This window comes from Homarus americanus, unplaced genomic scaffold, assembly GCF_018991925.1.
Source record: "Homarus americanus isolate GMGI-L3 unplaced genomic scaffold, GMGI_Hamer_2.0 scaffold4060, whole genome shotgun sequence".
Classification (NCBI taxonomy): Eukaryota; Metazoa; Arthropoda; class Malacostraca; order Decapoda; family Nephropidae; genus Homarus; species Homarus americanus.
This window is the reverse complement of record NW_024746161.1, coordinates 5,174,530-5,199,183: the sequence shown is the minus strand read 5'-3', so window position 1 is coordinate 5,199,183 and position 24,654 is coordinate 5,174,530. Positions and strand designations below refer to the sequence as shown.

General features: G+C 42.2%; 1 protein-coding gene across 1 annotated transcript in view; it reads left to right on the top strand.

The window, feature by feature from the left end:
* LOC121879092 (cyclin-dependent kinase-like 4) overlaps positions 1 to 24,119 on the top strand; it is a gene marked incomplete in the record, with an annotated part of 125,379 nt that extends 101,260 nt beyond the window's left edge. Inside the window, 4 exon segments of the mRNA XM_042385597.1 lie at positions 8,516 to 8,713; positions 9,068 to 9,210; positions 13,156 to 13,278; positions 23,218 to 24,119. Of these exon segments, the coding sequence (XP_042241531.1) occupies positions 8,516 to 8,713; positions 9,068 to 9,210; positions 13,156 to 13,278; positions 23,218 to 23,364 (611 nt within the window).
* Positions 24,120 to 24,654: the final 535 nt, after the last annotated feature.

Below are 24,654 nucleotides of genomic sequence, written 5' to 3'. Positions count from 1 at the left end.
AAAAAGTCTGTTTAGGAGGACTCGGGCGATAATCTTGCCAGCTACAGACAGCCTCGAGATCCCATTGTAATTGCTATAGTCTGACTAGTCTCCCTTGTTCTTATAAATATTGACGATGGGGGTTGTCTTTAAGAGCTTGGGGATTTCCTCCTTTCCCAAATATTCTCCAGGAGAGAATGGAGATGGCTGGTAAGGAGAGGTCCTCCTCCTTTATACACCTCGGCTGGGATTCCATCAGTTCTTGAAACTTTGTTGTTTTTCATCTGTTTGATGGAAGTAGCTACCTCATCCAGGGATGGAGGATAACTGAGGTGGATCAGTTCTGGATGCTGAGGGATTTGCTGGGTAGTCAGGGCATCCACATCGATGTTTCAGTTGAGCAGTGAATGGTAGTGCTCTTTCCAGCGCTGATGGAGGCCTTCATCGTCTTTAATTATGGAGTTACCGTTGGATGAGTGGAGGGGGGGGGGGCTGTTCCACTAAAATGTTGTAGTAGAATTGGAAAATTCGTTCATCTTGTGCTGATCTGCAAAATTTTGTGTTTCACATGCTTTATTTTTAAACCAGTCATTCTTTAGATTGCGAAGTTCCCGCTTTGCCACCGCTTTCTTCTTGTAGAAGGTATCAGCTTTGGTCCGAGACTGAGGAGTGTTCTGCCAGTCAGTAAAGCATCACGTATATCATCAACAAGTACATTGATTGCTGGGTCATTTTCATCAAACCAGTCCTGGTGTATTCTTTCGATCTGGCCGAGGGTCTCTCTGCAGGTTTTTGTCGTGACAGTGTCAAGAATATCGGCAGTCCATTGCAACTCTCCCTCTCCACAGTCGTTGAAACACCTGCACCAATGGATCAGGAAAAGGGAGAGCCAAGATGTGTGGTTGTAGCCTGCGCTCCTGCCTCACCCCATAAATCAACTCACGCACAGCCATCATCCAGCTCATCATACCCCTCATCAACATCAAAACCCTTATACCCCCAAAAGTCCTATGGTGATGGACGAGTGGCGACGGGGACAGGCAGAGATGACTACCGGGAGTCTCCAGTCACTACTGTGCACATGGGCGACACAGATAAGATGGTCGTTTATGCACTGGGATCTAGGCAGCAGTGCAATCTGGTCCTGTCTGCGCGACTGAGCATCCCATTCGAGGACCCACTCTGCTCACCCCACATGGGGAGGGGGCTAGAAAAGGTGCCATCCGCCAACGCACCCTACACAGGCTAACTGAAATGCCTATTGGGATCAACGAGTACCTCATGACGCTCCGAGTCTCACTGAATCACTCACGTCATTCCTTTTTCATCAGTGCATACGCCTCAACACTGGATGCAGAGGATGACATCAAGGAGGCCATTTACGCCGGCCTCGACATAGTGCTAATCTCTATCCCCAGAGAAGATAAGGTTATGCTCCTTGGTGACTTCAATGCCAAAGTTGGCAGAGATTTTGACATTTGGCATGGAACCACAGGGAGAAATGGACTAGGAAAGTGTAATTCCAACTGCCTACTCCTCCTCAGCAAGTGTGCCGCACACAACCTCACTATGACAAATACCTTGCTTAGGTAGGCCGACGAGTTTAAGGGTTCGTGGCAACACCCACGATCCAAACACTGGTATCTCATTGACTATTTCATTGTCAGAGAAAGAGATCGCCAAGATTTCCTCATCACCCGTGCCATGCGTGGATCAGACCACTGAGACACTGATCATCAGCTCATCAGAGCCAAGCTCTCACTTCACGTCGCCCCAAAATTGCGAAGACAGCAACCCTCCAGTGTCTGGAGGATCCAATGGAAGCACATGCTTTCAGAGCAGCTCGAACATGGGCTGATAAATAACCCAACAACAAACAATCGAAATCCCAGTGCCGAATGGGGTATTCTCAACACTGTCATAACAAAAACCTGCAGAGAGACCCTCGGCCAGATCAAAAGAATACACCATGAATGGTTTGATGAAATTGACCCGGAAATCAATGTACTCGTCAATGATAAACGTGCTGCTTTAACTAACTGGCAGAACAACCCTCAGTCTCGAACCATAGCTGATACCTTCCACAAGAAGAAAGTGGCTGCCCAGCGTGAACTTCTCAATCTCAAGAACAGGTGGTTTAAAAATAAAGTAAGTGGAATGCTAAAACTTGCAGATCAACACAAGATGCACTAATTTTTAAACTCCACTAAAACATTTTATGTGCCATTCACTCATGGCACAGCCCCTCTCCGCTCATCCGATGATAACTCCCTAATTAAAGAAGAAAAAGGCATCCTTCAGCGCTGGAAAGAGCACTACCATTCACTGCTCAATCAAAACACCGATGTGGATATCCTGACTACCCAGTAGGTTCCTCAGCTTTCAGGGCTGACCTACCTCAGCTATCCTCCAGCCACGGATGAAGTAGCTACTGCCATCAAGCATATGAAAAATAACAAAGCCTTAGGGCCTGGTGGAATCCCAGCCGAGGTGTATAAAGCAGGAGGACTTCTCCTTACCAGCCGTCTCCACTCTCTCCTGGAGAATATATGGGAAAAGAAGGAAATCCCAAAGCGCTTAAAGACGCCTTCATCATCAATATTTATAAGAACAAGGGAGACCGGTCAGACTGTGGCAATTACCACGGGATCTCGTTGCTGTCCTCCGAAACAGACTTCTTCCTGAGGCGGAAAACTTCGTACCAGAATCTCAATGTGGCTTTAGACCATCACGTGGCACCACTGACATGATCTTTGCTGCCCACCATATACAGGAAAGTACAGAAAACAGCGTCGTGACCTGTACATGGCCTTCATCGACCTAACCAAGGCATTCGACTCCGTCAACAGGTAAGCCCTCTGGCTGACCCTCAGCCGTTTTGGCTGCCCACCAAAATTCATGACCATTGTGAGGCAACTCCACGCTGGCATGAACGGCAGTGTCTTACACAATGGCACCCAGTCTGAGTTCTTCCCCATCCAGAAAGGGAGTAAAACAAGGATGTGTACTGGCACCAACTGTCTTTTCCACTTTCTCGGCTGCCTTCCTCACTCATGCCAGTGCCAATTTTGCCGGCGGGGTGGACATCCAGTACCGGATGAAGGGTCTTTTCAACACAGATGACTCCAGGCAGGAACAAAGGTGTTTGCAGCTTCCATTACTGAACTTCAGTTTGCAGACGACCTCACCCTTGTCGCTCACACTGAACGCGATCTACAGATCCTAAACACCTACGCAGATGCTTATGCATCTTCGGCCCTGAGGTGAATGTACATAGACTCAGACCCTCTTTCAGCCTGTCCCTGGTTCAGCCACACCTCCACCATCCATCCAGCTTAATGGAACTACCCTCTCTAATGTTTCCCACTTTCGGTATCTCAGCTCCCACTTGTCCACCATCGCGGACATCGATGAAGAGATTCAACATGGGATCAGATGTGCATCTCGAGCCTTTGGCAGACTCCTACCCGTGTCTTCAGCTGTAGGGAGCTGAATTTATCTACAAAGCTTCACGTATATCAAGCAGTGGTCCTCCCCACCCTGTTATATGGCAGTGAGACATGGGTCACATACAGGAGGCACCTCAGGGCACTTGAAAACTTTCACCAACGTAGTCTAAATTCCATCCTTCGAGTTCGCTTGAAGGATAAAAGAACAAATGCCATTATTTTTGCTGACACCAACTGTAGGAGCATCGAGGTTACCATTGTTCATGAACAAGTACGTTGTCCTAACTATATTACCAGCATGAACAACAGTAGACTTCCAAAGCAGCTACTTTGCAGTCACCTAATGAATAGTAAATGTATCGCTGGTGGGCAGCTGAAAAGGTATAAGGATAGTCTTAAGACAAACCTGAAAAAGTGCCAAATCGACCCACTCGCCTGGGAGACGATTACTCCACACGGTAACGCTTGGAGAATCACCACACAAGAAGGTGTCATTACTTTCGTGTTAGCCCGACTGCATACCAAGGCAGACAAGCGCCAACGCCAGAAAGACGCTGCCACCGCCCCTCCACACTAGATGTTTCCCTCCACACGTGCAACATATGAGAACGACACTGCCGGTCCTGTATCGGCCTCTCTAGTCACCTCAGTGCTCACCAACGAAGTTGACATCCTTAATAACTCATATCATTTTATCAAAGGTGGTATTATTGTCATAGTCGATTCTGAGTGACAGCAAAGTAGTAGTCTTTAACACAATTTGATATGGGACAAGTTGATTTTGGCAGGAGTTGACCTGTTACTCTTGCCATCCTTGAACAGTAAGAAGTGATATTTCACTATGTAGTTTCAGCATAGATGATTCATTAGAGTTTTTTTTCCGATTATGTGAGAAAGACATTTTTTAAATCCTCACTGTAGTCATCAATATTGTGTTGCCACGACACCGAGCTGTAACCAATAGAAAGGCTGCCTTTCAAATAGAGGGACGACTGTGAACAGTGATTATTTACGGTTTCGGAAATGGGGGAAGGAGAAAGAAAATTACTAGTTTTTATGAGAAATGAAACCAGTCTCATAACGCTTGCTCCGACGAAACCCGTTTTGTTGGACGAGCGTGCGACGAAAATTACATTCCTTATAGTTTTGATAAATGACCTGTCAATCAAGCAATTAGGGATGAAACGGGACATGCTGTTAGTTTTATTCAAATCAATGAATACTGCTACTAAAATTTACTTGTAAACGAAAACATTTTCTGGCTCATACTCTAAGTTTAGTAAAGAATCAAAGATGCCCCTGCCCTTGTGGAAATCCCTTTGTTGATAAATTTGAACACTGTTCGACTCCAGAAGTATAGTAACCTCCATGTTATTATTCTTTTTATAACTTTAAGCAGATAATTTGTGATTAGGGATTCCTGGGTAACTTACTTTATTAGGAAAAGGTATAACATGATTGAAGTGCCATGAACGTTCAAATTCCACTGAATACCTCTGGTTACTTCCCTAGGTTTTCCTACTTAATATACTTAAGTATGTCATACGAAGATGGATGGAGTTCCTCTACTTCGTCGTCACACCGCAGTTGCTCACTCCTTGGTGACAAAGAAGCTACAGTTACAACTACTAGAGCCGCTTGCAACAGTAGGTTGGCGGCCGATAATACACTATTGTCAATTTCATGACGATTATCAATGATTCACCCTCCACACTCTGCTTGCAGGATGGGGTGACCTCCTTTGTTTACTTCGGTCCCGTTAATAGCAAATTAGACTTTAGAGGAAGGACTACGTATTTTGATTGTGGAGTCGGATGTGAGAGGGACGCCCTTTTGCTCTCCGTAATAACACTCCTACTTTAAACCCTTTTTGTACTCAAGCACATTGATTCTTGAAGAAACACGGTGGAAACTCCTGTACCTCCTACTACGCTTGGTATCTTTTTTTTAGTAATCCGGCAGCATACATCTTGTTGCTTGCTACTAGTTGCTAAGACTTTAGCATCTTTTAGATCAGTGGCGTTTTTTGATGACACCCAAACCGCTGCTTTACATCTGATAGTGTTAGATATATATATACAGACGGTATAGCTTCTTGGACATCAGCTTGACAACAATGCATCTGTTTGACGACATACACAGGACTCCGGTAGATGTGTATCAACTGTATTGAATTGACAGTGCTACATATTTATACGATTATAGTAGCATAATCCTCTAATCCAGATACCGTAGAGTAGAAGCATATAAAAATAACTCATGATACTTTTATATGTGTACATATATACTGTACAGTGTACATACCTCATCTCCAGTGCCAAACACATCCTTATCTAAAAACGTTCTAATTTTGTCCAAAGGAGCTAACTTCACCCACCCGAACCATGTGTATCTACATATATCGATATGTCCGAAGTCAATTGAAGCATTTGATACTCACAGGATTATGGCAGGAACATTAGACTCGTCCACTATTCTATGAAAATATTTCAGATGGATAGGTGTAGCTGGAGCCTCAGCTGAGTCTAGAGTCTAGGGCAAAGGCCGAGTCTTTACAATGGCGACCAGTAGCTTCGCTGCGTGAAACTAATAATTACAGTAGTCAGAATAATAAAATGAATTGCCAGTGTACAATAAAGATAATAGGGAGGGTTTGGAAAGGAGGGATGGATACCAGTCTGTAGCTGGAAAGGACTACTGCTCTTGCCGAAAAGCACACGAGAAAACAAACAACAGGTTAATTGTCAAGTTTACCGGCGTCATTCCTGCTAAATCCTGGCATTGTTCACAGATGACTAGTCTTAACCCGAGGGTGCGGATCACCAGTAGGCAAATAGCGTACCTGTTGTCGTGAATCACAGATAACTTAGTTAGATTTTTTATAGAAAACGAAATGCTTTTTTTTTTCTTCTCGCTGCAAGCTTGTATGAATCATAGTGATTACAGCACCTGTTTCTATTTTATGTTCAGATGAAATTCCGAAGAACAAACTGAAGCAAGAGTGGTAAAATTACCGGAAAATCAGCATGAACGGTCAGATAAACTGCTACACCCCCAACAATACACCTTTTCACATATCCGTTGAGACATTGTTACATAACTATTTGACAAATTTCATATCCGAATGACAGAACACTTATCGAATGACAATCTAAAATAACTGTTCGTTCATGCTAACGGAAGTGATTGACATAAGTTATGAAGTTGACAGACGTGAACAATAAACCGACAGTCATTTTTTTCAATTTCAATTGTTTATTCCTTGATAGAGAAAGCGGGATCCTAGTGCTGTCACTAGGTACCCCTGTACAATGACACCAGAAGCATCTGGCAAGTGTGACAAGTATATACAGTATAAATATTATAAAGGGGCTTACTAAAGCCTAAGGAAGGAAGGATATTCCTTTAACACATAATCAATGTTATTTACAAAATATCTGGCTAGTATGGGGAGGATCATCGTGTCTCCGTCAGGGGGTCGTGGAGTGATGGTCCAGCAGGCGTCACGGAAGCGTTGTGTGTGGGGACATCTTAGGAGGTAGTGGATAAGGGTACTGCTGTCGGGTTATTCTTCATAATGCACAAGAGCGTTGCTCAGGGGATGCGGGGATATCAATCTCCCAAGCAAAGTCATACCCAATGATGATACGGGCAGCAATCACGTCCCTTTTCCTCGACCCTTTCCCATAGACGTACGAGAGGTCAGGAAGTTTACGGAGGACATCGTACCAGATGGGCGAGGAGTCCAGGGGGATGGTTGCTTCCCGAGCTTCTCTCTGTTTGCGGCGAATTTGGGTCCTAAGCTGTAAAAGTGTTCGAGGAACAACGTAGTCAGGTGTGGCCTTGTTGCAGCCAGTCTTGGCAAGGCCATCTGCTGCCTCATTCCCCAAGATACCGACATGACTGGGTATCCATAGGAATGTCACAGGACGGCCTGCATCCTGAAGTGTGGATGTTAACCCTCGTATTCGGAGGATGAGGTCCTTATTTTCCCCTGATCCAAATGCGATCCCGTTGAGAACAGACCTGGAATCGCAGCAGACAAGCAAGGGGCAGAAACCATCTGCTTCTTCCTCAGCGAGAAGCGCAGCAAGGAGGGCTATTAGTTCAGCCTGAGTGGAGGATGCCCCGTCAGAATCTCTGAGAGACAGTTTGATAGGCTCAGGGGCATCAGGACGGGAGATGTAGACACCAGCCCCGGCCCTACCTGTAGCGGGGTCAAAACCGACAGTCTACATATAGTTTGAGAATGTAACAATTAGAGAATGACATACCACCAACAGTTATTTTAGATTGTCATTCGATATGTGTTCTGTCATTCGGTTATGAAATTTGTCAAATAGTTATGTAACAATGTCTCAACGGATATGTGAAAAGGTGTATGCTGATAACCACAACGAAAGAAGAAAACACGAAGTATTTTTAATAATGGTGAAAAGCTCCCAAAGTGCGAATTAGATAGTGACTTTTGGTACAAACTCCCACACCGTGTTCCCAATATAGTATATATTTGTTAAACGTCCCTGCTGGTGTTCAGTTTATAACAAACATGGTGCTAGCTCGAACTCTCTGTTCGAAGACAATAGTGTCCCATTTGGTGGTGACGTCACGCTGGAGCCAATTATTTTTTAAACCTCTAATTTCCTCCCATACATTTTTTCCCATATACTCGTATTTCATTGAATTTCATATCTTCCAGTGACATCCATGTCTTAACATGTGAAAAGAAAATATTATGTTTCTGGTTTAATTTTATAAACCCTGAAAATTCCCAGTTTGTTTTTTATAAGTTCGATACAAACTAGTTAAAGGATAAAAATAAGATCAATGAAGTAACAAACATAAAAATTAATTTTGAAAAAAAAATGTGTACTTTAAGTGGAAGAGCAATGATCAAATGAAAATATAATCCTGCACTGGACTAACAGCCTACTGAAGCACCATGTAAGTGGGTGGTTGAATATAAAAATGTGATATCTATAAAAATAAACTTGATTTGTGTATATTTTTATTGTTTATTATTTATACAAATGTCTGTCATATAATGTGGAAGTTCTAATGCTACAATCTGTAATTTGTTCTTCAAGGTCCTGGTGATAACCTAACTGACTATGTAGCCACAAGGTGGTACCGTGCCCCAGAACTGTTGGTGGGGGACACACAGTATGGTACACCTGTTGATGTTTGGGCTATTGGCTGTGTCCTCGCAGAGCTGGTTAAAGGAGAAGCTTTATGGCCGGGCAAGTCTGATGTTGACCAGCTGTACTTAATCAGGAAAACACTAGGTGGGTGATTCTTGCTGCATCTTTGTATATGGTAAGACATAATTGAAGAAATTTACTTTCATATAAAATCAATATAAGGCAGTAAAACATTTGTATATGTGAAAGTTATGAAAATCCTTGCCACAGTATTAATTTATGAGGAAACAATTGCGATATACTTACATTCAATAATTTATGTGGAAAAAATTAAAAATATCGTCAACTCTGTGATGTTGAGTCTATAAAAATTTACGGATTCTCGACATGATACAGTATAGTTAACTATTCGTTTATGCAGAAATACTGTCACTAGAAGAGCCTTCATTACTAACGAACACTGTGTCGGGAAGGTGTAACGGTTGACTTTTCTTACAGGTGACCTACTGCCTGACCACATGCGGATATTCAAGGACAATGAATTTTTTCGAGGCATGAATATACCAGAGCCTGATACTGTAGATCCTATTGAAAGCAAAATGCCCAAGTCCTTCCCACGAGAAGGACTAGACTTTCTCAAGGTACGTATGACCTTCCATTCTTTTTCTTGATCGCCAGATTTTTATAAAACTATTCTTTTTTTAATTTAAGAAGTGTCGTAGTAATGTATATATTTGAAGAAAAAAACTCTTCAAAATTTTTATTACACATTTAAAACAGCGCCAGACTCATTTGTAAACCGCTAAAAGTTTGGCGTTGTTGTTAGGAGCTTGATGTTTAATCCAGAAAAAAATCAGTGTCATCAATTAATAGGAATGATACGATATTCAACATCAACAGCTTTATTATTACACAAGCAGTCATAACAGTGAAGAAAGTATCTCTATCGGTCATTATGTTAGTCTACACCATGTATCATTACAGCAGCTTATGTGTGCATACAAATGTAACAGTTACGATCATCTTATTTCTGTAGACGTAAGCAAAGTAAGTCAAGCAAGGCATTTCGATGGGTGACTGTTCAGAGAGCAGTAATAAAGCGCCACCCATTATCTTGTGGGAAAGAGAAAGGAATCGATCAATCAGAGTTCCATCCTCAAACTGTTTTTACCAATCCTTCAAGATTCTGTATCTCTCTGGGGACCCAGTTTTTAATTTCATTCATCCATCCCAGTTTCTGCCTTCCCCTGGCTGTCCTTCCCTCAACTTTGCCCATTAATATTTTTTTTATTATCCCCTCATAATAAGTATCTTGTAGTGGACTCTCCCTACAACTGCTATCGCATTCCAATGTCACCGTATCCTAGTTAACCTAACCAAAAGACCGGCGACTTTCTCGGGTTTTCCCAACATGACTCATAGAGGACTCACGGCTGCTGGGTATATAAGCTCTGTCTCTCCATTGAGATTCATTCTAGCCTCTCTTCCTGAACAAGCAACACCTCCTCCTCCTCCTCCGCTGCCTGGCGGCCCTCGCCTCTCCTCCGCCTGCCTGGCGGTCCTCGCTCCCGCCAGCGAGCATGGCGACCCACCAGCATTCCTTCTCTGAGCTTCCTCACCAACCAGCTCTCATTCTAGCCTCTCTTCCTGAACAAGCAACACCTCCTCCTCCTCCGCTGCCTGGCGGCTCTCGCCTCTCCTCCGCCTGCCTGGCGGTCCTCGCTCCCGCCAGCGAGCATGGCGACCCACCAGCTTTCCTTCTCTGAGCTTCCTCACCAACCAGCTCTCATTCTGGTCTCTCTTCTTCAACAAGCAACACCTCCTCCAGCAAGCTCCACGCTGTCAGCATTCATTCAACCAGGAGGCCAGCAACAGGCAACATCTTCTCTAACGAAGCTCCTGCACATCTACCTCCTTCAACACGCTACTCACCGAACGTCTCTACTGAGCAGCTCCTCACCACACGGCACCTCCAGCACCAGACTGTCTATCATATAACTTATATTATACAAGAAAACCACATTAGAGTTTCCATCCATCCTGAGTGCTAGACAACATTATACCACGAATTCCTGCTAACTCTCTTTCTTTTTCTGTACATTTCACATTTTTTTTATTTTTTTTTGCTAATCTTAGTACTTCTTCATTTGTTTTCCTGACAGTGTAGCTTATTCTTAGCATTCGCCTATAACACCACATTTCAAATGCCCCCAACCTCTGTCTGGTGTCTGCTGAAAGTGTCCACACTTCTTACCCATACATCAGTCCTTGCCATATAAAGCCTTTCAACAGCCTTTTTTTCAAATTGAAGTTAATGCCCCATTTTTTACCACCTTCTTCCGATGACGGGAGTCGTCGAGTTTACAACCATAATTTTAAAAAAATGGGTCAAGAAGAACACCGCACTACAATGTTTGACGGAGGTGTGGCAGAGATATAATTTAATTCCAATATTAAAGGTTAAATTTACCTCCACACCTCTCTGTCGAGCACTGCAGTGCTGCGACCTTCGTGGCTCAATTTTTTTTTAGATTCTGGATTGTAAACACGACGACCCCCGTCATCAGAAGAAGGTGGTCAAAACTCCGGGCGTAAGACTCCTGGCTTTTAAGGTAATAATACAAATATTGATTTTTTTTACTCACTGGGAAGATCTTCTTTGAAATATACAGAATTACATAATTTAGTCAAACATTTTATCCCATTCTTGCCAATTTATGTTATAAATTCTGCTGAAAACTTCATCAATTTTAATTTTCCTCACAGTTGTTTCAACTTCTGTGTCCAGAATTGGTTGTTTGATCTTTATTTCCTTTTTCGTTTCTTACCCCAACTCTATGCTTATTATTGTACAGTATAGTTCTTTTACTTACTCTGACTATCTCTCCTTTACGTCTTCTGCCTTAAACATGATCTTATAGTCTTTGCCTTTAATAGTCTCACCCCATTTATTTCCTCCTCGGTCCTGTAAGTTTTTCCGTAGTCTCTAACAGTACTTCTTTGAAATTATTATTAATTTGTCATCCTCTAGTAATACTGAAAATCTCTTTTCGGTTTCAATTTCATATTCTATCCCTGCCCTTATTTAGAGCTTCCTTAAATCCTAACTGATTTTGTCCAATTTTTTTTTTTTTTTTTAAAGTTTTAGCCTCACTAAACCCATTACTTGGACACGATCTGACCCACAATCTGCCCCTGGATAGGTCTTGGTTCGGGATATTAGATTTCTGAATCTTTTCTGAAATGAAATACAATGTGTTTGAATCCTATGTTGTTCACATGTATGCCTACGGTGTTGTTTAAACCATGTATTTGTTATTTTCATCTTGTTTTCCTTAAAAAAGTCTATTAATATTTCTCCTCCCTCATTTCTATTACCATAATCATGTGGTTCTACTTCTGGTGCTTCTTTCCCTTTCTCATGTTTTGCGTTAAAATCACCCATTATAATCAGATATTCATTAAACTTCGCGGTGTCCTTTGCTTTCTTAAATCTTCATAAATTTGCTGGTGCATAAACCTGTATTATTACCAAGTCCATGGGTTCAGCATTAAACTTGCCTAACAAAATTGTATCTCACACTACCCAAAATCCCTTTGCACTACTGCTCAACTTCTGGTTTACAATAATACAAACACCCCTTTGTTTTTTACCACCTGAAACTTTTCATTTCCCTACAAGCATTTGTATATTTACTAGCTTTATATAACGTCATCACATTCCATATATGATGGAGAGGGAAGAACTTTAACGGAAACAGAAGAACTAGTAAGTAGTTGAAAAAAAAAGAGGCAAACAGTTCCTGTTGGGTTTGTAACCGGAAGGGTAACTAGAATTACAATAAGAAACATCTGACGAGTAAATAAAACATAAATTAGCAAATTAGACTTCGGGTAAGCTCCGGTAAGTGATGGTATTAGGGGAGAAATGTTGAAACATACAAAGGATAAATAATAAGCATCCAAGTAAGATTTTGTCAGATGGCATGGGATATAGAGACAGTACCAGATAAAGAGACAGTTTTTAAATCCACAGTTGTATTAGCAGAAAGAGAGTTTATAAATGATCGATGAACTAGTCTGATAAGTGTAACTAATGGAATTATATGGTGTGATTGTAAGATAGGAGAGGAAAATGACAATGTAGGATAAGTGAGGTATGGGGAAGATTTAAAAAAAAAGATAGATGTTGATTCAGTAAAAATTCTCGCATACAAATGCATCGAGGAAAAAAAACAGCTGCAACTGTCAAATGATAGCGTGGGCCAAGTAACATTAAGGGAGATGATGAAGAAAAAGATTTTGTCAAGTTGTTTGTCTTTTTTTCTTTCTTTTTCCGTTTTGTTCTGTGTTATATCTGTTTTGTTAGGTTTTATCAGTTATATGTCAGTGCTTCAATTAAATTTGTCCTTATTTGATAATCTCCCTGTAAACATAATAAAGTATTAATGAGTTGCTTATTAGTAAACAAACATATACAACCTAAAAAAAGCCCTTGACTGTATCTTAATGAGCGATGTTGATACTTATTGAGAGACTCTCTTATGGCACATATATACCTAATGATGATTAATTAACCCTTTCAGAAATGCATAGATAGAGACCCAGCTAAGAGATGGACATGTGATCAACTATTAGAGCACGACTTCTTTACAGGCTTCAGTTACAAGATACCTGAAGAAGACCAGCTCTACCATGATCGATTAAAGGTACAAATGATAGAAAGTCTCCCAAGACTGAATGTTATGACTTTGCAGGAAAATTGAGAATTTTATCGCCTGATGTTGTCTGTATGTTTTTGTGATATATATATATATATATATATATATATATATATATATATATATATATATATATATATATATATATATATATATATATATATATCAGTTTCCAATGTGAAATAATTCTTATCGTAGGCTTAATAATAATAATAATAATATTTTTATTATTATGATAATTGCTTCTGTCCATTGTGGCAGGGCTTTAGTGTCAAGGTCCCTTTAAAGCCCCACGCCGCTGCATTCGTACATAGGTCTCCTTGTTTGGTGTGCAGGGAGGGGGGGGGGTGGAAACTGGTGCCTACCACCGGTGGCAGTGGTAGTGGACGGACGTGTAGGAGAGAGCTCCTGGAAATTCGGAGATTCCTGGGCCCCATCGGGTCGTACGGCCCTGATTCTTGTCATTCTCTATGGGGAATCAATTGGGGCTCAAGAATTACGCACTAAAAACTCCTGATCTAAGCATCATATAGGGAAATAACGGTATTCTTTCCTGTTTAAGCCGGCCGGGCACCCTGGCCCAGTGTGTATGAGGGGAACAGCCTTAGGCCTAACAGTCAGTAGCTGCCCCTCCCCAAACACCCTCCGTCCCGCCACCACCCTGCACAGCCAGTGCCATGCTGCCAATTATTGCGACACTACCACAATCACACACTTGTACACCATTTCAAATCTGAATCTTAACCTCTTCTTTTCGCCATACCAAACTGCTGTTCTTGGGAGTGAACTGCTCTTGTGGTCTTTAAAACCTTCAACCAAGACAGTGGGGCAACTGATATCCCGGCCCTCTTTCTTGCCGGCATAGGGAACGTAGTACTGACAGCGCTATATACTGTCCTAGGCTACGCACATAACTCGCGCCGATCTATCGTGCTTCACTCAAAGAAGAAATAATGACTGTCAAAGCAAAAATACTAATCACAGACCAGAGGTCACCAGACAGGTCCACCAAGCGGAAGCTGACAGAAATTGTTCGCAAACACAATGTCAGGTACCAGAACGTAATAGAAGCAAAAGATGGCTTCATCATGCTCATGCTTGAAGACCAAGACCTGGATAACCTCTGGCCCCAGAGATGTTTGACAATCTAAGGGAAGAGCACTATGACCCAATCCTGCCTCCTGCCTTGAAGGCTAAAAGAACTGTTCTCTGCTTCCAAACGGATGAATCCGTGCACGAAGAGTCTGAAGTGGAAATAAAAGCAGCGATTGAAAAAGAAAACGCTTGGGCGAAGAACAAGGTGGACTATGTCAAAAAATTCACCAGTAAAAAAGGCAAATGCATAATCAAAATTCAGTTCAAAAGCACCGAGGTTGCTGAAAAAGCAACCAAATCAGGTCTCCTCGCATTCACCTATAGCATACCGTACCACCAAATACAACAGGAACAGTACCACCACACACGTACCTGCCTCAGGTGGTATGTCATTGAGGATCATGTTAGTGTGAACTGCCCCAAACCCAGGGAATACAAGATCTGTTCCAAATGTACCTCTACGGAACATACCTGGACCCAATGTAATGCACCTCTAAAATGCCTTAACTGTGAGGGGCCTCACAGCACTATGTCCATGCACTGTCCCAAAAGAAAGGAAAAAATCAAGGAAGCACAGCAAAAAGCCACAAAAACATCAGTATCACCATACAAGGCTGTACTGCCGATAGGGACCCCGACTCCTGCAGTCACTGCACGGACATACTATGGTCCCTGCAGCCACTACAGACTCTACAGTCTTGTTGAATGCCAGAGACAGTTACCTCCATGACCGTGACATACTAGCCAACATGAGTGTCAAACACGCCTATGATGAGGATGTTCTGCACCCAGGCTGCTTTCAAACAATACTCGAAAAATGCTTACGCCACCACAATCTGCCCATCCCAAAACTGTTCTCGGCAACATCCTCAACATCGGAGGAGACAACAGTAGTTTTTGGTGTGGGTGCACAAGTACCCACACCGGAGATGGTACTTGTCCCCCAAACTCCAACTTCACAGAGGAGACAACAGTGGGCTCTGGTGTGGGTGCACAAGTACCCATACCGGGGATGATACTTGTCCCCCAATCTCCAACATTCACAGAGGAGACAACAGTGGGCTCTGGTGTGGATGCACAAGTACCCACACCGGAGATGATACTTGTCTCTCAGACTCCAAGCGATCTATCAGATAAAGACCTGAATCTACGCATCTACATACCAGACCACATCAACGAGGACTGTACACGTGATGAAGTCCCTAAAGGAGTAATTGATTACAAGATGAAATGGAAGTACTGCCACCCCATTTCCGAGGTGGACATCCACAAGGCCATTAAACAAAAACAGGTCAATTTAACAAACTGCATCAAAAAGTCATCCGTTCGGATGATAAAAAAATTGAGGAATGTACGCACAGAGAACAAATCACGACTCCTACGGATCCAGCCAAAAACAAGAACAAGAAACAATGGACTCGCTACGTAAGGCAGTGAAAATAATGCAACATAACGTCCTCCACTGGAGAACTAATAAATTCAGTTTGTCCAGCCAATACAACCAAGTTGACGCAGATATTACACTTATAAACTCACACGGCCAAAAAGCTGCTGAGGAACTGAAAATATTTGGTTACAGGATCCATAAATCCAATCTATCAGTGGAGCCAAATGACGGGGTGGCCATCGCCATAAAGAGAGCTGTCCACCACAGAATAATAGACGACTTCACCTCTGAAACTCTCGCTTTTGAAATCAACTTGACCGCAGGACCAATCATAATAACCACAACCTACCTCCCACCACGCAGGGACTACCTGTCTTACGGGTACTTCCACAGACTCCTATCATACCACCACCCAACTTACATCATTGGAGACATGAACGCCAGACATCCTCTACTAGATGGTAAGAGGACAACTAACAATGTTGGAAGAGGCTTCGCTGGCTTCTTAAAAGACAAAAAAGCCCAACTAATAGGCCCGGACTTCCCCACGTTCTACAGTAGGAACTCAGCCACTACTCCAGATATAGCAATAACAAACGGCAGCTGCTTCCACAACTATCTCTTTGAACAAGGCCCTGTAACCTCCAGCGACCACCTACCTATAATCAGGACCATCTCAGCAACACCAATAACTATACCAGCTCCACCACGGAGGATCGCCAAGCAGACCGACTGGGAACTACTCAACGAAAAAGCTACAGCCAAACTTGAGGCCAAGGACATGACAATCCTGCAGACCATAGACAGTCAGCCGGTGAACAAAATAGACGAAGAAATCAACACATGGTGTGAAGCCATAGGAACAGCCTACCAGGAGGCCACGCCTCTCAAACGCAACTGAACTCTCCCACACCCACAACAGACTCCAGAACTCATAGCCCTCACAAACCAGTTCCAACTGCTACAACAGAGAGCCGAGACCCATGGTTGGGACATCGTAAGCTACAATACATATAGAAGAATACGGGAGGAAATAAAACCAAGATCTCTGGAACAAAGCAACCTTAAATGGGCCGAAATAGTTGAACAACTCTCACATACTGTACATACAACGATCCAGGGGAGTTCTGGCGTTGAGTTAAGAGACTGAAAGGTTGCAGCCGTAACGAGTCATCATATATAACTGACCACGCAGGAAGTAAAATATATGACGACCAAGACAAAGAACCCATATTCAGGGACATATGGAGGAACATCTTCCGAATCACAAAAGAAGAGAACAGGGGATTTGATGGTACCCAGGAGGAGCTCGTCCTTGGTGAACTCCGGGGCCAGACACACCGCACTCAGCCTTCCCCTGAAATCATATGGGAGGATTTGAGAGTGGACAGCCCACTGTCCAAACCAATCACCTCGGAAGAACTCAACACAGCCATCTCCAATACCAAAAATAAAGCCCCTGGCTATTCAGGCAGCACCAAGGAGATCCTCAGCCACATAAACAACCTGACCATGGAGAGACTGAGAACCACAATGGAGGTGTGGCTGAACCAGGGGCAGGCTGAAAGAGAATCTGAGTCTTACATACATTTACCTCAAGGCCGAAGTGTGCATATGCATCTGCGAAGGTGTTCAGGATCTTCTGTAGGTCGCGTTCAGTGTAAGCGACAAGGGTGAGGTTGTCTGTATACTGAAGCTCAGTGATGGAAGCTACTGACACCTTTGTTCCTGCCTGGAGTCGTCTTATGCTGAAAAGACTCTTCACCCGGTACCTGATGTCCATCCCGCCGGCAAAATTGGCGCTGGCACGAGTAAGGAAGGCAGCCAAGAAAGTGGAAAAGAGAGTTGGTGCCAGTACACACTCTTTTTCAACCCCCGTTTAGATGGGGAAGAACTCAACCTGGGTGCCATTGTGCAGGACACTGCCGTTCATGCCATCGTGGAGTTGCCTCACAATGGCGATAAATATTGGTGGGCAACCAAAACAGCTGAGGATCCACCAGAGGGCTTCTCTGTTGACCGAGTCGAAGGCCTTGGTTAGGTCGATGAAAGCCATGTACAGGTCACGACGCTGTTCTCTGCGTTTTTCCTGTATCTGAGGGGCAGCAAAGATCATGTCAGTGGTGCCACGTGATGGTCTAGGGCTACATTGAGATTCTGGATGAAAGTTTTCCACCTCAGGAAGAAGTCTGTTTCGGAGGATTCGGGCGATAATCTTGCCAGCTACGGACAGCAGCGAGATCCTGTGGTAGTTACCACAGTCTGACCAGTCTCCCTTGTTCTTGACGATGGAGGCGTCTTTAAGAGCTTGGGGAATTTCCTCCTTTTCCCATTTATTCTTCAGGAGAGAGTGGAAACGGCTAGTAAACAGAGGTCCTCCTGCTTTTACACCTCGGTTGGATTCCATCAGGCCCTGGGGCATTGTTATTTTACATCTGTTTGATGGCAGTAGCTACCTCATCCAGCGATGGAGGATAGTTGAGGTGGGTCAACTCTGGATGCTGAGGCACCTGCTGGGTAGTCAGGACATCCACATTGTTTCGGTTGAGCAGTGAATGTTAGTGCTCTTTCCATCGCTGAAGGAGGCCTTCATCATCTTTAATTATGGAATTACCATCGGATGAGTGGAGCGGAGCTGCACCACAACTGATTGGCCCATAAAATATTTTAGTGGAATTGAAAAATATGAGCATCTTGTGCTGATTTGCAAATTTTTGTGTTTCACATGCTTTATTTTTAAACCAGTCTTTCTTTAGATTGTAAAGTTCCAGCTGGGCTGCCGCTTTCTCCTTGCAGAAGGTGTCAGCTTTGGTCTGAGACTGAGGGTTGTTCTGCCAGTCAGTTAATGCAGCACGTTTATCACAGATGAGTACATTGATTGACGGCTCATTTTCATCTTATCTGTGCCGCCCTTGTGCAGTCATCACTGCCTGTCCCCGTCGTCACTCGTCCGTCGCCATAGAACTTTTGGGGGGTATAGAGGTTTTGATGATGATGAGAGGTATGATGAGCTGGATGATGGCTGCGTGTGAGTTGATTTATATGGTGAGGCAGGAGCGCAGGCTGCAACCACAGTTCTTGGCTTTCCCTGATCCAGTGGTGCAAGTGTTGCAACGACTGGGGAGAGGGAGAGTTGCAATGGATTGCTGATAATACAGTTTGTTGGGTTTCGCCTTAGTAGCCTGTCCATCATGCAATATCTTCGTCCGCCGGTGTAGTCGTTGGGTTCCCATGGTGGTCACCTCTTCTGCCTATACCGCCGTTGGGGTCTTGTTGGAGCTCTGTAAGCATGTCTGCCTGATGTGGGACTCCACCACAGATCTTTCGTTTGGGGTTTACTCCCATAGCCTTATATCTACCGAGGTTGATCCGCACCACCATTTGCACACACACACACAAAAGCTGGACCCACCAGCACCAGTGACAACGTTCTCCACATCACCAATACAATTTCCCTCGATACCAAGATAATCATTCAATAGAGAAAACTGCGAAAATTTTAAAACAGCCTCATCACCGACGACACTATACAACTCTACAACAAAAACACAAACGAAATCGATATTGTTTTAAAAACTTGGTATGCAAAAATCACAACAGCCATGAAAAACAACATCCCAAAAACAACATTTCGCACACTACCATATGCACAAGTAACGCATGAAGAAAAGATCATCCAAACCAGATTCACCAACCTATACGAATTATAAAACACACGGCTGGAGCCTACACACCACAGTACTATATAGAAACCTCAAAGAGGAACTAAAAGAGAGGTGCAAAATAAAATACAGTGAAAAATGGAATCAACTAATTACCAACACACAAGCAGACTACAAAGATTCGAAAGACTTTTGGACCAAAGTTAAAAATCTCATGGAAACCAACTCAGTCGAAAACAGCTACCTTAGAGACAACAATGGAAAAAAGATCATGAACCGAAATTCAAAGAACCAATATTTAGAACATTTGGGATCGGCATTTACCAAATTACGGATGAGGACAACAGAAACTTGTGCAGAGAAATAGAACAGATGGTGGAAACACACCTGAACCAAAACACAGACAAATGGCAACCCTACAGGACAATCAACCTCAATACGTTAGATAACATTAGCCCACTAATTACTTCAATAACCACACATAATATCAAGGAATCAATTACCAGCTTTAAGAATAAATCACCCGGAATAAGTCAAATAAACAAAACCGTACTGCAAAACATATCTCCACCAATGACCAAACACTGCAGATATCTACAATGCATCAATAGCAAGCGGATTCTTTCCACCAAAATTTTAAATGACCAAAATAAGACTCATTCCAAAACAAGGAAAGAACCCAACACAGGCAGAAAACTACAGACGCATATTATTCCTCGAAACACCCCGGCAAAATCCTGGAAAAAAATAATAAACCATAGACTAGGAAAATACCTAAAGCACGAAAATAAATACAACCAGAGATCATCCTTGGCCTTATAATTACAAGAAATTGCATACTCCCACATATCAAAGAAAGACCCAACTAACTAAACTCAGAAGATTCCGCAAACTAAACACCAGTACACAACTACATCTTTATAAAGCACTAGTCAGGCCATACCTGGAATATCCCCCAATTCCACTTAACACTACAACAAAAACAAATAACTCAAAATACAGGCAGTTCAAAACGTAGCCCTCAGAGAAGCAGTAAAACTCAGACCACCATATACACAAACTGACAGCGGCGAGCTACACACAGAACATAATCTAAACAACAATCAACATCAGAACGCACAATGGGAAAAACTACAAGGCTTAGAGGACCCCATATTACAACAACTAATGCATGAAGACATTACCACAACACACAGCTGGTGGCCAAAGAGCATAATAAACGATGACACAGAACCAGAACCAATATACACACAATGAAAACTAAGATACACGAAAAGGTGGATAGCCCACAACCTGCTATCAAATCTCCCACTTTATTTCTTACGCCCTAACTTTACCTTTTCCCTACAGCATCTTGTATCTTCAGAGCAAACGGCTCTCTACTCTACATTTCAAAAACAACAACTCCTTAGTCAGTACTCACCCCTGAAGATGTGAAATACACGGAATTGGGAACTTCGTGTTTTCTTGTTTCAGGTTATCAGCATATACATGGATCACGCACAGACCCATTTTTTTTCTGAAATTGGATCGTCTCCTGTCAAAAATTTCCAAAGTCGGTGAACATGGAGTCTGGTGGTTCTCTTGCTTTCAGTATGTCATTTGGTTCTGCTTATTGTTCACTGTGCAAAACCTATTAAATGTTTCTCTTGGTTTGCTAGTGCTAATTTAAGTTGTATGAATTATTTTTTTTTTAGTTACTAACCAAACATTTCTTTATCTTTGTTGTCAATGCTGGTACTACAATCCCAGAATATATTGTCAATTTTGAAGGTACTCGAGCTGTGCAAACATTATTAACGCTGATATAAATTATTTTCTTCTGCTGTATACAGGGCAATGTGCGGTCTGTGTGGCTGCACATGGCCCCCATCACTTGCTCCCCCGCCCCCCCCCACGGAATACAATATATATGTTGTTTAGTAGGAATCGTATTTTAATTCAATGTTGCACAACCTTCCAAATATGGTCAATGAACCAGTGACAGAGAAGTGTGAAGAATTGGGAAAACGTTAAGCCGTGGAGAAGCTGATATTACTTTTATTCTCTTTGCCATTGATCGGCTCTTTAGCCGCTTGGGCGGTCGGTCACGTCTCTGTTACATACCTTTGGCAAATACTGGGCATGCGCTGGCTCCTGAATGTATCTGAACCTGCTCCGGTGTTGGTCAAGTCTGGTCTTGAAAGACCTCACATTCGGTGCCGTCACAACACTCCGAAAAAGCTTGCCCTCGCAATATTTTTTTTCTTTACTTGTGGCTTCTTCAACCTTGAGCTGTGACCCTTTGGGAGCGGGCGTCGCCAGCTCCAGGTATGCACACTCGACTGAGTGTGCATATAGATATCTAGACATCTGGACGACCTTCTTATAAGACCTACTAATTTAGTTACGTGGTTCACCTTCTTCTCACAATGACCCGAGAAATTAAGTTCATTGTCAACATATACACCCAGGTCCTCTTCACATTCGGTCGCTATTAATGCAGTTTCTTCATCCCATTGGGACATGTGATAAGCCGCTTTACTGTTGGTACGACCTAGGTGCATCCTCTTACACTTCGTGACATTGATAGAAGAGATCTGGTCACCTTAATTGGGAACCTTCCAAATTTGCCAAAAGAGTTGAAAGACGACATGTCAGTACATGGACTCCTAACTTACCTTGCACCTGAAAGAAATCTATCCCAATCTTTGGATAGCACTTCGGATTACTTGCACTCTCCCAGTGACAATGGCATCAGCAGAGAAAAGCTTTCCAAAACTCAAGCGTATAAAGACCTATCTTAGACCCACAATGACTCAAGATCGCCTTAGTGAATTCGCTATTATCAGTATTAATCAAGAGATTAACAGACAGCTGTCTCGTGATAGTGTTATTGAAGATTTTGCCTCGAGGAAATCAAGGAGGTACAGATTCTAAGCACTTCAAGGCATTTATGGTTTGACAAATATTGAGGTCTTTGTTATTTTTCTAATCAAGGTTACAGTTGTTTCAACAGTTTTACCTTTATTTCTTCTTATTATGTAATTTTTCATATTATTGAACTATGTATATTTACAGTTATCGATTTCATTTTCCATCATTGCCTATTATTTTCTCCACCTTTCAGCTTATACTGTTCTATATAATTTTAAGTATTTGTAATCCTATAATACTGGGTGTGCACTTTCATCAAGACAATGTTATAGCAAATCAGGAATACATGTGGATAAGGGACTGGCACGATAAGAGGGTTGTCTAAGAAACAGGGCCCCCATCCATTATCCTGCACAGGGCCCCCAACCATTATCCTGCACAGGGTCCCCTTCCATTATCTTGCACAGGGCACCCAACCATTATCTTGCACAGGGCACCCAACCATTATCTTGCACAGGGCACCCAACCATTATCTTGCACAGGGCACCCAACCATTATCTTGCAACGGGCCCAACCATTATCTCGCACAGGGCCCCAACAATTATCTTGCACAGGGCACCCAACCATTACCTTGCACAGGGCACCCAACCATTATCTTGCACAGGGCCCCCTGACCATTATCTTGCACAGGGCCCCCAGCCATTAACTTGCACAGGGCCCCCAACCATTATCTTGCACTGGGCCCCCAACCATTATCTTGCACTGGGCCCCTCAGAAGCTAGAACCGGCCTTGCTGTATATCACAGGTTAAGTAACTATTCTACATTTTGTGATGTTTGTGTTCTTGATGTCAGAATTATAATAAATAATATTACTACTAAGGTCTTTCATGTTCATAAACAACACTGGTATCTGGTCATCTTGCAGAACCCAAGCGTGTCTGGGTCCATGCTGCTTCCTCAGCTAGCCAGCACGCCTGTTGGTGGAGGATCAGTATCAACGACATCTTCACCTGATATGCGTCATCCTATCAACCGTGGCTCACGTAACTTTGATCACCTTCCTACCATCTGACAAAATGGCCTTGGGCATTCTCGGCCATCGATGTTACCACCCAATATGGTGCCCTCACCTACCCCACCTCCAGACCAGACTTCTAAGGCTCTTAACGGTACAGGTCCTCGAGGTATCGCGAAAAAAACAGTGAGCCCCCCTGCTGGCGCTCGCCAACCACCACCAGTGTTAGACAAAGGAGACCTTTATGCCATCCTTTACCGCAAATATAATTCTTCTTAGCTCATTATTTTACATTTATGTGGAAGACTCATTCAGGTACGTAGATCTGACCATTTCTAGTAATTTCTGAAGTCTGAGCCATGGCCGTCATACATTAAAGACAGCTTTTTTTATGACAATAAGTAAGCTGAAAATAATGTATTTAAAAGTATTTCATTATTATTTAACCTCGAATTACAGTAGGGTACTGATATTTAATCACCATTGGTTGATGAAACAAATTATTTAATAATAATTATCAATATCATAATTTTGTGTATATAAAACGTTACCATCCAAGTCTGTGATCTGAGGGCGTCATCGCTTCTCATAGCTTAGGAAGTTGCCTGTACTTAGTTACACATGTTCTGCTTTGTATCTTTTGTGCATAGCTGTATATTATATAATAGGTTGTAGATTTCAAGAATTAACTGATGTATATTATAGTTTTCTGTGGTTTAATTTCCAGAGATCTAAGAGTATTGGCAAAAATTTAAGCATTTTAAGAACGTGTTTGTGAAAATCAATTATTTACAATAAAAATGTGAAAAACTTACCCAGAAATTAACAGGTGTACTTTCAAAGATCGTACATATTGGACATTTCCGAATTATAGTATATAACTAGAATTTAAAAAAATATTAACTAAAACATTCTAGATTCTTTTAGTAATTTGTGAATGTAATTATATTATCAAAATAACAAAAATGGAGCCTGACGTTTGTATATATATATATATATATATATATATATATATATATATATATATATATATATATATATATATATATACATACATACATACATCACATACACACATATATATATATATATATATATATATATATATATATATATATATATATATATATATATATATATATATATATATATATATATATATATATATATATATATACACACACTTTTGCCATTGATAATCATAGAAATTATTTGAGAAATATTTAAGGATTTATTTGTATTGTATGCAAATATAACAGCTCACTGTACAAATATGATAAGGATTCTGCATATAATAAAATAGAACATAAATAAGAAAGCTGGACATTACCGAAAAGAAACACCATT